Genomic DNA, 14,880 nt, shown 5'->3' with positions numbered 1-14,880 from the left:
GGGCTCATTTGAGGGGTGTAATTTTTAATCCCTTATATACTTACTGATATTACTACAAGTAGATTGGAGAACCCACAGTGCCATTTGAGACTGCACATTGTTCTGACCTGGGCACTGCTCACTTTTCTCTGAATTTTTTTGTAGAATTTGCTCGTGACAGGGGCTGTGGATTGTAGTTTGAGAGGCTGGGACCTGAGGAATGTACGACAGCCAGTGTTTGAACTTCTTGGTCATACCTACGCTATTAGGAGAGTGAAAGTAAGTGTTTTTCTTTTCTTTTTACCTGTGGAGTAGAAATAAAAACATAATGAAGTATATAGAAAACATGTTTAGGAGTTGGGGTTATGGGTGCTTTTTGTGCATATTTCTGTTAGCCAATTGGTGATGAACAATGAAAGCTAAAACTAGGTAAAAATATTTGAATAATTGTTGAATGAATTGGGACAATGTAGACGATCAGTGCTTAAGCTTAAATAGAAAATTTTTTTTCATTCTGTTCTTCCCATTCTACTACTATTACTTTTTGTGTGTTTTTAACTATGGTAATTTGCTTTTAGTATTCTTCGTAATTTCCGATTCAGTGGTTGAAACTACAGAGAGGTTTCTTTTCTCTAACATGGTAATAAGTATGAATGTTCACAATATTTGGGGTATAGAAAATTTTCCACTCTGCCAACAGCAGACAATGAGATGAATAACTTTTTTCTACCACTTCTGAGAAATGTGCCTAGTTCTAAGGGGACTTATAGTAGCTTCCCAGCTTTTATTGGTGGGTTTTGCTAAGTCACTGTGGAAAACATCTTATTAAGTGACATCTCCCAATTTCATTCTTTGTTTTGTTATACTAAGGGTAAAGAACTATTTTATTCATCTTTTAAATAAGTTAACTGGGTTATTCCTATTTCAGAAATTCTGACTTTTCAGTTAAATTAATATTTAAAATTTTACTGGTTGTAACTCAGCATGTGACACCTGGTGCCATGTTGTTGTTTTAATGGCACACAGGTTATAGTAGTTGAAAAATATTTTCAGTATTTATTTCATGGTGTTTTTGAGAATGAAATTGGGTAATTTACTGAAAGTATTTTGCAAACTATAAAGCATATTTGAATGTAGTTATATGTATGTATATAGCCACTAAAGTACTGGGAAGAAAAAAAACCTAAAGAAATATAATTACAAAGGGCAGCCTATTAAGGTATGTTGATTACTTATCTAAAAGATATTTATCTTTAAATTTGCAGTTTTTGTTCTTGATATCCTTTGCATTAATTGTGATAGACCAATAACATAAAAATTCTTTTAAAGATGTTTTTATTTAACAATTGATAAACTGATACTTGTACATATAGCAATTGTAGTTATGTATTCATAAAATTGGTAAATTATATTATTACATATTGTATTATCACTTAACTCCCTTAAATTCTTAGGAGTCATTTTTGGATAGGCATTGCAAAATTGTATTTAATTTTTCCAGAAGGGCAACCCTTTGGGAATATTTTATTCTAAATAAGTGCTAAAAAGCTTGAGGAATGACTTTTCTTTGGAGAATATAAAAGTAAATTTGTTTCCTACAGCTGATGCTTAAAATGCCAGAAGATTTTTGCCTTAAATTAAAGCATATAAGGTTTGGGGAAATGTAATTTTAAGCGACAGTCCTGATTAAACTTTATTGTAGTGCTCATGTGAATAGCCTTATGAGGTAGCATGTTACAATTACAGCTAACTTTAAAAAGTTTTGTTTTGTTTTTGTAGTTTTCACCATTTCATGCTTCTGTTCTGGCCTCTTGCTCCTATGATTTCACTGTAAGGTACAGTAGATTTTGATAAGTTTCATTGTGAAATACCAAGTAGCATCTTTTCAACTTTTATGAAAAACAATGTTTTTATTATAGTAATCTGAAAATAATCTGAGCTGAGCACATTTGAATATTTGCAATAGGATTAATATTACATTTTTTCTGTTTTTATGATCTGGCCCTGTACATTAATTCTTTGCTATTTAAAGGTAGCTTGGCTGTTTTGCTTAAAAGCCTTTTTTCCTGATACCTATTGCTATAGTAATGACTTTTCACACAATAGGCTGCATGGCCAGTACTTCTTAAACTTAGAATTTAAAAATTGTGAAATTCCATGTCTTCAGGTCTAATTATATGAATCTTAAGGCTGAGATTGTTATAGCTGAAAAAAACTATTAAGGCTATTATTATGTTTGTGACTATATATAGATGAGTGTGTGTATTTATACGTGTGTGTACATCCACAGCTATGTATGAATATATATGTGTGTGTGTGCGTCTCTATCCATACATCCCAGTTCCAATCCCACACTGCACAGGGTTTATTCTATTTTTTTCTCCTTTTCCAGATGTGTAACTCCTAATTCCCATGTACATAATACATTAACTTACTTGCGAACCCTAGAATGCTCAGAAAGTAGTTTTAGAATTGTGGAGCCTTTCTTCTCTGAAACAGAGTTATACTAATTAGAGTTCACGTTTGTTTAGCACTTTTTCCCTCCTAGTCCAAATACGTGTTTTAAAGGTTATCTGGGTTAATTCTGTTCCCCTCCCATCAGTGTGGCTGTGTCATTCATTGGAAACACAGTTTGATTCATTTGCTTCTGTTTGTAGTCAATTTTAGGATTTCCTACCATCCTCATTAATTTTGTCTATTTTTCTGAGCAGACAAAACAGTAACATGGTTCCAAATTCAAGTATATTCAGAAAGAGCTATTTCCTCTATTCTTTCCAATCCATTCTGTAGGGTCCTTTACCCTATAATAATCTATATTACTCAGATAAGTAGACAATGTCTATTTTCTTATTTCCCCCTTTCTTATACAAAAATGGAGTGCTCTGGATATTCTCTTCAATTTTACTTTTTTTCGTATAAAATATATCCAGGAAATCACTTTGTGTCAATTCATAGAGATACTTCTCATTCTTATAATACTCCATTATGTGGATGTACCATAGTTTATTCAACTACTCTCCTACATATGGGAATTTAGCTTGTCCTCAAATATTTTGTAAATAAACAATGTATAGTGGATAATAACCTTGTATGTTTGTATGTGCACATGATTAGAGAACTAACTTCAGAGTATATTCCTAGAAGTGAGATTGCTGAATTAAAATTTTAGTAAGCCTACATATAGTTTTGTTAGATAGCACCAAATTCCCACCAAAAGGAATGTATCAATTTCCATTCCAAGCAGCAGTGTTTGAAAATGCCTGTTTCTCTACCATCTAAAGATCATTGATTCCTTAGGGTTTGCCAAGTACCTGATCAAAGCATCTGCAAAGAAAGATGGTCATGTATCTTCAATTTCAATTCTGATGCTTCTGGTTGATTTCTCTAATTGCATTGGCAGATACCTCTATTAAAGTGCTAAATAGTGTTATAATGTCTAATTCTATATTCATGAAAGTGCCTTTAATGTTTCCTTGTTAAAAGTAAGGTGTTGGCTTTAAGTGAAAGTACAGTTGACTCTCAAACACCCAGGGTTATGTGTGCCAACCCCTGCATAACTTTTGACTCCCCCAAAATTTAGCTCATAGCCTGCTGTTGACCAGAAACCTCACCTATAATGTAAACAGTTGATTAACATATATTTTGCACGTCATATGTATCATATACTGTATTCTTAAAGTAAGCTAGAGAAAAGAAAATGTTCTTAAGAAAATCATAAGAAAGGGATACCTGGGTGGCTCAGCAGTTAAGTATCTGCCTTCTGCTCAGGTCGTGATCCCAGGGTCCTGGGATTGAGCCCTGCATCTGGTTCCCTGCTTTTCTGGGACCTGCTTTTCCTTCTGCCTCACTCCCTGCTCCTGCTTTCTCTCTCTGTCAAATAAATAAGTAAAATCTTGAAAAATAAATAAATAAAATTACAGATGAATGAATATTTTTTTAAAAAAGGAAAATCATGAGGAAGAAAAAATGCATTTGCAGTACTATATGTATATTTACTGGAAAAAAAAAAACAACTGCGTGTAAGTGACCCCACACAGTCCAAACTTGTGTTGTTTAAGTCATGCTAAGAAAGTGTGCTCAATTCTTGTTTTCTTGAGTCTTTTTTCAAGTCGGGAATGTATGTTAAGTTTTGTCAAAGACTTTTTCAGCATCTGTGGAAATGATCATGATTTTTCTTCTTAGAGCTATTAAGGAATTATTAGTGAATTGAACTAGCCTTGCCTTCCTGGACTAGATCTCTCTTGATCTTTGTGTATTATTTTCTTATGTGGTATTGAATTTGGTCTGCTCATATTCTATTCAGATTTTTACATTAGTATTCAAAGGTGATATTGGTCTACAGCTTCCTTTTTTCCTTTCATTCTTTTTTTTGATTTATGTATCAGAGTGTTACTTGCCTCATAAAAAAGAATTAAGAAGTTTTCCTAGTTTTCAGAATTCTGGAACAATTTATACAGCATTGAGGCTATTTGGTCTTTGAAGCCTTGGTTGAATTCCCCTGTGGAACCATCCAGGCATGGTTCTTTTTGTGGAGTACTTTCCTGATGCCTGTATTTCTTGTTTGAAAATTGGTCTATTTAAACTTTTCATCTCTAATGGGATCAGTTTGGGAAATTATCCTTATGGATTTTTAAATTTATTTGTTACAAATGTCTATTAAATAGTATCATAATTTTTTAATTTCTCCTGTTTCAATGGTTATTTCACTTTTATTTTTGACTTTGTATGTTTGTGATTTTTGCTTAAGTTATTTAATGGTATGTATTTTGTTATTAACAAATATTAATAATAACAGATATTAACAAATAATAACAAATAACAAAATATTAATAAAATATGTATTTTGTTATTTTTCTCCAGCAAATAAGATTTTGGTTTATTAATTGAACTATTTTTTTCTATTCATGACTTAATTAATTACTCCTTTTATCTTTATTATTTCCTTCTTGTTACTCTCTTCTGGCTTATCTTGTTCTTTTTTTGACTTTTGAGCCAGGAATATATTTTTATTCTTTCATTTTGTTAATAAAGTTTTTAAGGCTATGAATTTTCTTCTAGTTACTATTTCAGTTCTAGCCCATATATTCTGATACATAATGTTTCATTATCATTTTTTAAAAGATTTTATTTTATTTGAGAGAGAGAGAGCATGAAAGGAGAGAGATCAGTGGGAGAAGCAGACTCCCTGCTGAGCAGGGAGCCCGATGTGGGACTCGATCCTGGGACTCCAGGATCATGACCTGAGCTGAAGGTAGTCGTCCAACCAACTGAGCCACCCAGGTGCCCTTCATTATCATTTCTAAAAGATTTGTAACTTCTGTTTGTATTTTCCCTCTCTCCCAAGAGTTGTTTAATAGGAAGTTATTTAATTTCCAGATGAAAGAGCTTTTTAATTTCTAAAAATCTGTTAATTTGTTAATTTATAGTTTTATTGCATTGTGAATCGAGAATACAATTTTTAGTCATTGTTTTATAGAACATACTGATTTTGAGGGGACCTAATAAATTATCAATGTTTGTGAATGTTTCATAAGCAATTAAGAAGAAGGTATATTCTGTATTATCATGCTGTAAAGTCCAATATGTAACATAAGCTCTACTGATTGTTGTTTAGATTTTCTGTATCCTGTTTTATTTTTTTTGTCCACTTAATTTGTTTTGTACTGAGAGTGGATGTTAAAAGTATTATCAGTGGACTTCTACCTGTCTCCCTGCAACTCTTGTAGTTTTGATTTCATAAAGGTAGATAGTGTAGTCTGTTATTTGGTGCATAGATATTTATAATGGCCATTTAGTGAATTGAGACTTTTAGCATCAAAGAGAATCCTTCTTTATCACAGTTGATCCTTTTCAAAAGCTTTAGTTGTGCTTTGTCTCTTACCTGTGTCACTGCCCCTGCTTTCATAGTGTTTCCACTTTCCAGGTACATTTTTTCCCATACCTTCATTTTTAGCTTTTTTGAAGCATTTTGGTTTTGGTATGTCTTTTATATAGAGCATATGTTTGGGTCTTCCTAGGTGAACTAAATAAAAAGTCTTTTTAAGTAATAGTCAAGTTTAACCTATCCATATTTTTTGATAAAAACATGTTTGGTATCAAGTCTGTTGTATCATTTTATGTGGTGACTGTTATGTGTCTTGTGTTTTACTTGCTGTTTCTGAATGTGATGTATTTTGGTTGTGCTTTGAAGGTTTATTTTGTTCTTTTATTTAAATTTTTGTAATATTTAGGTAAGTTTTTATTTGTACTAGTGGTTGCCTTTGGTATTTTAAATTTTCTAATACCTTTAGTCCCCTGTTTTAAAAAAATGTAACCATTATCTGACTCATGAGTTTTTAATGGTATTTCAACACCTGCTTATTGCATGTACAAGCAGTGAATTCACTCTACTTTCCTTTTTATCCCCTTCCTTTTCTCCATCAAATTTTGAGTTATTTTATTTATACTTTGTCAAACCTTGCAACGTTTAATATAAATTATTTTCCACTCTCGTTTTCACATTTGGTTTAGTCTTAGATATAGGATTAAATATATTAAATATTCATCATCAATCTTTTTGCTGAAATTTCCCATCATGTCTTAGTTTGATGAAGTTTATCTTCTAGTAGATTCCTTAAGAAGAGCTGATGGATTCAGAATTCTCAGGAGCTCTTGCAGGTTTAAAACTGTTTCTCTATAGCCTTGCTCTTCAAGTGTAGCTTATCTGAATAGAAACTCTTTGATTTACATTTCTGGAGCTTTTTGAAAATGCTACCTTTTTTCTGCCTTGCTTTCTGTCTTGTTTTTGGGAATTCCAATGCCAGTCTAATTCTTTTGTCCTTGTAAGTTATTTGATCTTTTTTCCCTGGGGACGCTGATTGTTGCAATTCAGTTTTCCCTGCTATAGATTAAAGTGTCCAATTAGGCTTACAGCTGAAACATGAGAGATGGCGCATTGTGATTGTTTTATTTTTCTTTTTTTTACCTATAATTAGAATTTCATGTGTGTTGAAGTTTGAGTTTTGTATAGGTTGGTTTTTTTGTTTTTTTGGTTTTTTTCAGAGATGGAGAGAGTGAGTTCACACATGTGAGCTGGGGTAGATGGAGGGGGGAGAGAGAGGGTCTCAAGCAGGCTCCATACCCAGCATGGAGACTGTCAAGGGGCTCGTTCTCACAACACTGAGATCAGACCTGAGCTGAAATCAAGAGTTGATTTCAGACCTGAGCTGAAATCAAGAGTTAGGTATTTAACCGACTGAACCACCCAGGCACCCCAGGTTTTGTGTAGTTTTATTTGTTCTTCTTCTTTCGTATTAGTTTTTTTGTGAAGATGCACTAGGAGTTTTGGATTTGTATGGCCTCACTGCTTCAACTACCCAGAATTCTTCTCTCCTTTATTTCTGAGTCAGTAATTGATATGGCAGAAGCTATATAACGTTGTTTCTGTGGAATGTACTGTGGAATAGAATTATTTACAACAATGCCTTGGGAGAAATTACATGCCCTAATTTGTTTTTTTTAAAAATCCAATACAAGCATGCAGATAAACTGGGAAACATAATCACACTGAGGCTTCCAAATATCAATTAAAGGGGTGCCATAACCAGTTTTTTTTAATAGCCCATATAAAACTTCTGGCATGGGAGCCAAAGAATGGCAACATGGCAGACAGGAAGAAAACTTGGCAGTTGCTTGCCGTCCAACCCAAACTTTTCCAAACTGGAATTGTGGAGCTAGATCAAACTGCTAGAGGTTTGGTCTATAAATATGGATTAGAAGACCATTAACTTACTGACAGATCAGTCCATAAGAATGAATACATTTAGAGAAAGAAGAGCAAAAAGCAGGAGAGAATTACTGTTGAAATAAAGAAAGGACCTGCCCACTTAACAAGGAGAGCATGCAGTATGTCACAGAAGTGTCAGGAGAGGATTTCAGCCAGATGTGTATGGCCAGTGATATGAGATCCTTTGGATGGGGTGAGCAGGATGAAGAGTTGAACTTTCAGTTTTCTCTCTTTATATGGTGTCACTTTGGGGCTCAAAAGGGATTCTGGATATAGAATCTAGCCCTTGGATTTCAAAGACCTTTCTGGTGTTTTGAAAATGATCACTGGAGGCTTGACCAAATGAGATGGGGCATTAATCTTTTGATCTCATTTTAGTGTCTCTAAGAATTTTAATTGGGTCTTTCTGGTTTCGAGGTATTACTAAGAGGCATATTAAATCCATTTCTGTCCTGTTTTTAATTAAAGGGAAAACCTAGTAACTTACCTATACTTTCTTTTCAGAACTGTTATCGTGTTCTTAATCCTACTGGCCATGCCCCATTTTATCTATATCCTTAAGTATCTTTGAGGACCTCGTTGGGAAATGCCTTTTTTTTGTAGATGTAAATTTGTTTCAGAAGTATTTGTTAAGACTGGACTTTTGAATGCAAACTGTAGTATTCCAGAGTCTTGTAGGTAGCTAAACGTCTTCAAAAATCATCACAATTTGAGGCTCACAGTCTTACTTTTTCATTTCTAAGAATTAGGTTTTGCTTTTTTCTTGAACCCTGAGCAAGACTGGAGATTGGGGGATAGATGTTTCATGCTTTTCGGGAGAGGAATGGCTTCGGTGACATGCTGCAAGGTCAGAAGCGTCATTGCTGTATTTGTAAGCATTTGGAAAAAGTGAAATTATAGTGAGTAATAAGAGATCCTTAACATATAACTGAAAAAAAAACATTTAATGCAGTTTTCCCATATAACTTTGAGTCCAGGTTTCTTCATATGTAAAATGGAATTAATAATATCTCTCCTCACAAATTGAGTATAAGAATTACTGAAAAAGACCTGCTTGAAATTACTGTGCTAATTTTTCACTGTCTCAACCTTTGCTTCTCTTCTCAAGACACCTCACCAACCTTATTCACTAAAAGGCCTTTTATATTTCTTTAAAAAAAAACTGAAGGGATCAAGCACAAATTATCTCAATTCCCACTGCAATCCTGAGGATTGATCTAAATCTGTACCTATCCATTTCTCTGCTACCATTGGGCACGAGAGCTCTTAACCCCATATGCTCTTGTTTTCAGGACTCCATGAAATCACCCCTTTTCCCTCCTCTATCATTGTTCTCTAATTCCCTAATTTCCCCCTCACCCTGTAACTTATTCCTTTATCTGCTTTTAACTTCTCTTGGATATTTCTCTTTCCTTCCCAGCCAAGCTTTTAGTGTCCCTTAAGCTTCCATTCACCAGGGCCATTTTAAGATTTTCATGGGAATATTATTCCTAGTCAAGCCTAAAGCCTGGAATTCTTTTTTCCTCCTCCCTGCAAAACTGGTCATCATTTTCTCAGTACGAAGTGAAGTAAAAAACTTAAATCAAATTCCATCACAGGCAGTATATAGAAGCAGCATCTTCTTTTTACCAGAAATAGAATTTTAGTTTTAACCTACGTTATGGCTACTTTACTACACTACCTTCATACTAAATATAACTGGAGGTTATTAATTATTTCAGTATAGTACTACCAAAGACTTTCTTATGAGAAAATAGAAAAAGAAAACAAAATAATTTTCATTTTTGAATATATGTACTGTATTTTGTAATTCTCAAAACGTGCTGAGAATACAACTTTAACTACAGTAATGCCTTGTGTGAGTTTAGTTCTCATTATTTGTGTGTGATGACCATGCATTGGAAAGGTCAGAAGAGATATGTTTTTGGTAGATTTTTTTATCCCATGTGATATGAGTTGAATTTATCCTCTGAAGAATTTTAAATCTCATTGGATTCATGATGTTTTTAGTGTCAGAAAACTCATTTTAGTAAAAAGAAAAAGATTAAAGACAAAAGACCAATAATAACCTGTCCGATCTTCAGCACTGATAATTATACAGGTACTACCTCTAGATTTTGGATCCAGTTTCTTGTAACATAAGCTCTTCAAATATAAGTTTTCATTTACTTGTCCATTTTTATATTTTGTCTAGTTTTTTTAGCCTTTAAGATTTTATTTTAACATATTTTATATTGTGTGCATTATGTCAAAAGTGACAATGTTAAGGACATTTTAGTATTAAAAAATTCAAGTTTCATAGTTTTGTTTTATGTCATTATCATATCTAATAGAAATGCTTTAAGTTCTTTACCTGTGTAGTAGCTCATTATGTTTCACAGAGTAAGTAATAAAAATCTAAAAATTCATGTGTAACGTAGCACTTGAAATTAGTGTGTTTAGATTAAATAAAAGTTCCAACCTTATGAAAAATATCAAAACTCCCTTTAGCTGATGGGCAATACACTCTATAAAATTACACATCAGTTCTGGGGGGCCTGATGGCTCAGTTAGTTAAGTGTCTGCCTTTGGCTCAGGTCATGATCCCAGGATTCTGGGATTGAATCCCACATGGGGCTCCCTGCTCAGGTCTACCTGCTCAGTGGGGAGCCAGCTTCTCCCTCTCCCTCTGCCTGCCACTACCCCTGTTTGTGCGCACTCTCTCTCTCTATATATATATATCAAATAAATAAATAAATAAAATGTATTAAAAAATGCACATCGGTTCTTTTTAAACTTTACTCAGAGATGGTACTGAATCTAAAATATTTCATGGTAAATTATTTCCATTCTTCTGTGAATGTAGTCACCATAGGTTTTAGCACATCATCTTCTTCTGATGTACTCTCTATTAGGTTATTTCTTTTTCTGCTGAGACATGTTTGCTATGCCGACCGTGCCTAGCATGAGTTGAGTTTTGAGGGCCTGTTTTGGTTTCATACTAAGTGGATTGTTCAGTAAATGCAGTTGGGAATCAGCAGATCCACTGTGTGGCAGCCAAACAAAAGTAAAAGCTGTTAAAATTATGTTTTATTAGAAAAAGCAACATTTTATCTCTTCCAGGTATAGCAAGTACTTCTCAGCTATTTAAAGATCTAACTTTCCTAAAATTGATAAAACTAATATGATAAATTTAAACTCAGAGTAATACTCTTCAGCTTCATGTTGCTTTTACAAACTTTCTAACCTTCCAAACATTCTTTGTCAATGGTCTTTAGTGATAGTAATATATGAAACAAGCAGTATTTTGTTTCTTTCTTTCTTTTTTTTTTTTACTATATAATTTTTGGGTGGAAAAACAGGGAGTTTTAATTCCAGTGTTTGCAAACTGTGCTCATCCAAGCTTGTGTGATGTGAAACACTCTGCCTATACCAGCAATGTTAATGTTTCCAATTCCACTATTAAACTACTTACTTCAGTTGCAAATCGTAGGGCTGTACCCTGCTTTAAAATTCAGGCATTTTTATAGAATGCCTGTTATCTGAGCCTGTTATATGAGCCCTTATAATAGACATAATAGGCAGTTCTGAATATCTTGCTGACAAAATGATAAAAGTAAAGGCCTGGAGAGAAGTAGAAACACATCAGGGAGTCCTGAGCCTGTCATTTGTGTTGGGGTTAGCAAGAGTAGCAGAGAGACATATAGTCACAAATACAGATCTGGTGTTCTAGGAAATACAAGTTGAATGGACTAATTGTGGGGTGGCACATTCCTGGGTAACATAGGAGTTAAGACCACAGCCTATGGAGCCTGGCCACCTTTTACTAGCTGCATAAACTTGGACATGCTATTTTAAAACAGTATGTGCAATGTCCTCTTCTGTAAAATGAAGGTACTTACCACAGTGGCTCGCTGTGAGGATGAGATGAGTGATGTCCACAAAGGCTGCACATAGCAAGTGCTGTGAAAGTGTTGGTCACTTACTAAGTTACTACACTGCCAGAATGGATGGTGACAGGAGACCATCTCTTTGGGGTCAAGGCCCATTTCAGCTCTCGTCTTCAAGGGTGAGATAACAATTTATATTTTATGGCTACAAAAGCAGGCACCCTTGACCTGGCCTTTTGTTGTGCCTCCTGGGAGTGCATTTTCTTATTGACCGTGTGCAACTTTTTATCAACATGTTCTCCAATATCTAATTTTCAAATTTAGTTTCAGTTCAGAGCTCTAAAAGTATAAACTACTAGTATTTATTTAAATTCAATTTGCCGACGTATAGAACATCATTCGTTTCAGAGGTAGTGTTCAGTGATTCATCAGTTGCATATAACACCAACGCTCATCACAACACATGCCCTCCTTAATGCCCATCACCCCATCACCCCATCCCCCCACCTACATCCTTTTCCGAAACCCTCAGTTTGTTTCCCAGAGTCAGGAGTCTCTCATGATTTGTCTCCCTCTCTGATTTCTTCCTATTCAGTTTTCCCTCCCTTCCCCTATGATTCTCTGCACTGTTCTTATATTCCACATATGAATGATACAATATGATAATTGTCTTTCTCTGATTGACTTATTTCACTTAGCATAATATGCTCTAGTTCCATCCATGTCAATATAAATGGTAGGTATTAATACTTTCTGATGGCTGAGTAATATTCCATTGTATATATGAACCACATCTTCTTTATCCATTCATCGGATAGAAGGACCTCTTGGCTCCTCCCATAATTTGGCAATTGTGGACATCGCTGCTGTGAACATTGGAGTGTCCCTTCGTTTCACTACATCTGTATCTTTGGGGTAAATACCAAGTAATACAATTGCTGGATCATGGGGTAGCTCTATTTTTAACTTCTTGAGGAACCTCCATACTGTTTTCCAGAGTTGCTGTACCAGATTACATTCCCACCAACAGTATAACAGGGTTCCTCTTTCTCCACATCCTTGCCAAGATTTGTCATTTCCTGTCTTGTTAATTTTAGCCATTCTAACTGGTATAAGATGGTATCTTATTGTGGTTTTGATTCTCGTATTTTTATCAGTGCGTTTCATGTTTATAAGACCAGGTTATGACCCCATTTCAGTTTATTAACAGTGTATTATTCAACATAATTCCATAAGGGCTAACCAGAAAAATGTTTAACCACTGACTCTCTAGGCAGGTGGGGGTAACATGTTTTGTAATGTTTGAAATAAGAGTTCAGTGTTGTAAGTCCTCCCATCATGGCCAATATCGTGCTGCCAGTGTGACCCCAATGTTCATAAGCACAAGGTTGGGAAGCTGTGCTCAGCGAGCTCTCACAAACCAGAATGAGCTAGCTCCAGCATTCCACTGGGGCTGGCCCAGACCTAGGTGATTGTGATCTTAATAATTACTGATTTTAAAAAGCTTCTGTAATTGTAATATATGTATATGTGTGCATTTTTCATTGGAAATTGTCTGGAAAGTTATATACCAGATAAACTTTACGTAAGCGTTCTTTACCTCCTCTCCGTTCCGTGGCTTTTATGCCAGTTGAAGAACATTTTTATCCATTTATTTATTTGGAGGCAAAAGGACCTGAGGCTCACTGTATGTTTCCTGGTTTATAGTTACACTTTAAATTAAACCTGTAGTAATTCTTAGTGGGGCCATATTTGGTTTTGTGGTGGTACTGACAGACACCTCTGGCATTAATGGGCAGGTCCTGGAATGGCTAAGACAGACCCTCCAGTTAGCAGTTCACTCCCCTTCCTCCAAAGTCAGCAGTGCCCTACCCAGTGGATGTCAGGCAGTGGGAATACTGAGCAGGATAGGTCCAAATAAAGTCTTTATTATGCCTCAAAATCTTCCACACCAATATCTGTTCTTATATTTAACTTCATATTTTTTTCCAAATTTCTACTTAAATTCCATTTAGTTAACATATAGTGTAGTGTTGTTTTCAGGAGTAGAAATTTAGTGATTCGCCACTTACATATAATACCCAGTGCTCAAAATGATACAAGTTCTTATTTTTGATTAGCCATGTCTAGTTTATGAGGTATGTTAATATACAGTATTTTCTTTCATTCACACACCACCGCCTTGGGCATGTAGTCATTTTATCCAGAAGGCGGCTGACTGGAAGGTGGAAGGGTAGGCTGTTATCACATAGCTGGCAAGTAATGAAGCCAAACTTGAATCTAGATCTTTTATTTTTAAAGCTGGTACTTTTTATATTACTTAATACCTGAACACTTCTAGTAAGCCCAGGACTTTTTGTATTTCCAAGTAGTATAGTTTTCCCCTGTTATGTTAAACATTATCTCTTTAGGGATTAAACTGCCAAAATAGGGGCGCCTGGGTGGCTCAGTGGGTTAAAGCCTCTGCCTTCGGCTCAGGTCATGATCTCAGGGTCCTGGGATCGAGCCCCGCATTGGGCTCTCTGCTCAGTGGGGAGCCTGATTCCCTCCTCTCTCTGCCTGCCTCTCTGCCTACTTGTGATTTCTCTCTGTCAGATAGATAAATAAATTCTTTGAAAAAAAATAAACTGCCAAAATACAGTATTGCCAGTCATATCTATAATCATTTTGGGATTGAAGTATTCTATATAAGTGAGTCTTGACAATGATGGACACATAAAAGATTATGTGCCATACTTTTATCTTAACAATTATGGATTTAAAAACCTTTCAGCATTATGATATAGCTTTATGTGTATACACCTTTAAGTGTATATAGATACACATTTAAGTATATACACAAAAGCATACACCTTTGTATATACATTTTTATCGAAAGGTGTTTGGAAAGCTGTAACTAGAATTTAAAGGTGTATATCTTCTTTATCCATTTGTCTGTTGAAGGGCATGTCAGCTCTTTCCACAGTTTGGCTGCTGTGGACACTGCTGCTATGAACATGGAGTCCATGTGGCCCTTCTTTTCAATATTACTCAGCCATTAGAAAGGATGAGTACACAACTTTTGCATCAACGTGGACAGGACTGGAGGAGATTATGCTGAGTGAAATAAGTCAAGTAGAGAGAAATCAGTCAATCATATAGTGTCACCTTTTTGTAGAACATAAGGAATAACATGGTGATCATTAGAAGGAAGGGAAAGATGAAGGGGGGAATCAGAGGGGAGATGAACCATGAGAGACTGTGGACTCCAGGAAACAAAGTGAGGGT

At 35.0% G+C, this 14,880-nt stretch overlaps 1 protein-coding gene across 1 annotated transcript in view; it reads left to right on the top strand.

Moving 5' to 3' along the window:
- The window catches only part of PEX7 (peroxisomal biogenesis factor 7), a 90,527-nt gene that overhangs the window by 30,691 nt on the left and 44,956 nt on the right, over positions 1 to 14,880 (top strand). The window contains exons 7-8 of the mRNA XM_044248009.1: positions 145 to 258; positions 1,759 to 1,814. Of these exons, the coding sequence (XP_044103944.1) occupies positions 145 to 258; positions 1,759 to 1,814 (170 nt within the window). The remainder of the gene's footprint in view (positions 1 to 144; positions 259 to 1,758; positions 1,815 to 14,880) is intronic.

This window comes from Neovison vison, chromosome 1 (assembly GCF_020171115.1).
Source record: "Neovison vison isolate M4711 chromosome 1, ASM_NN_V1, whole genome shotgun sequence".
NCBI classification, from domain to species: Eukaryota; Metazoa; Chordata; class Mammalia; order Carnivora; family Mustelidae; genus Neogale; species Neogale vison.
Note: the sequence above shows the minus strand (reverse complement) of the source record. Positions and strands in the feature narration are given on the sequence as shown.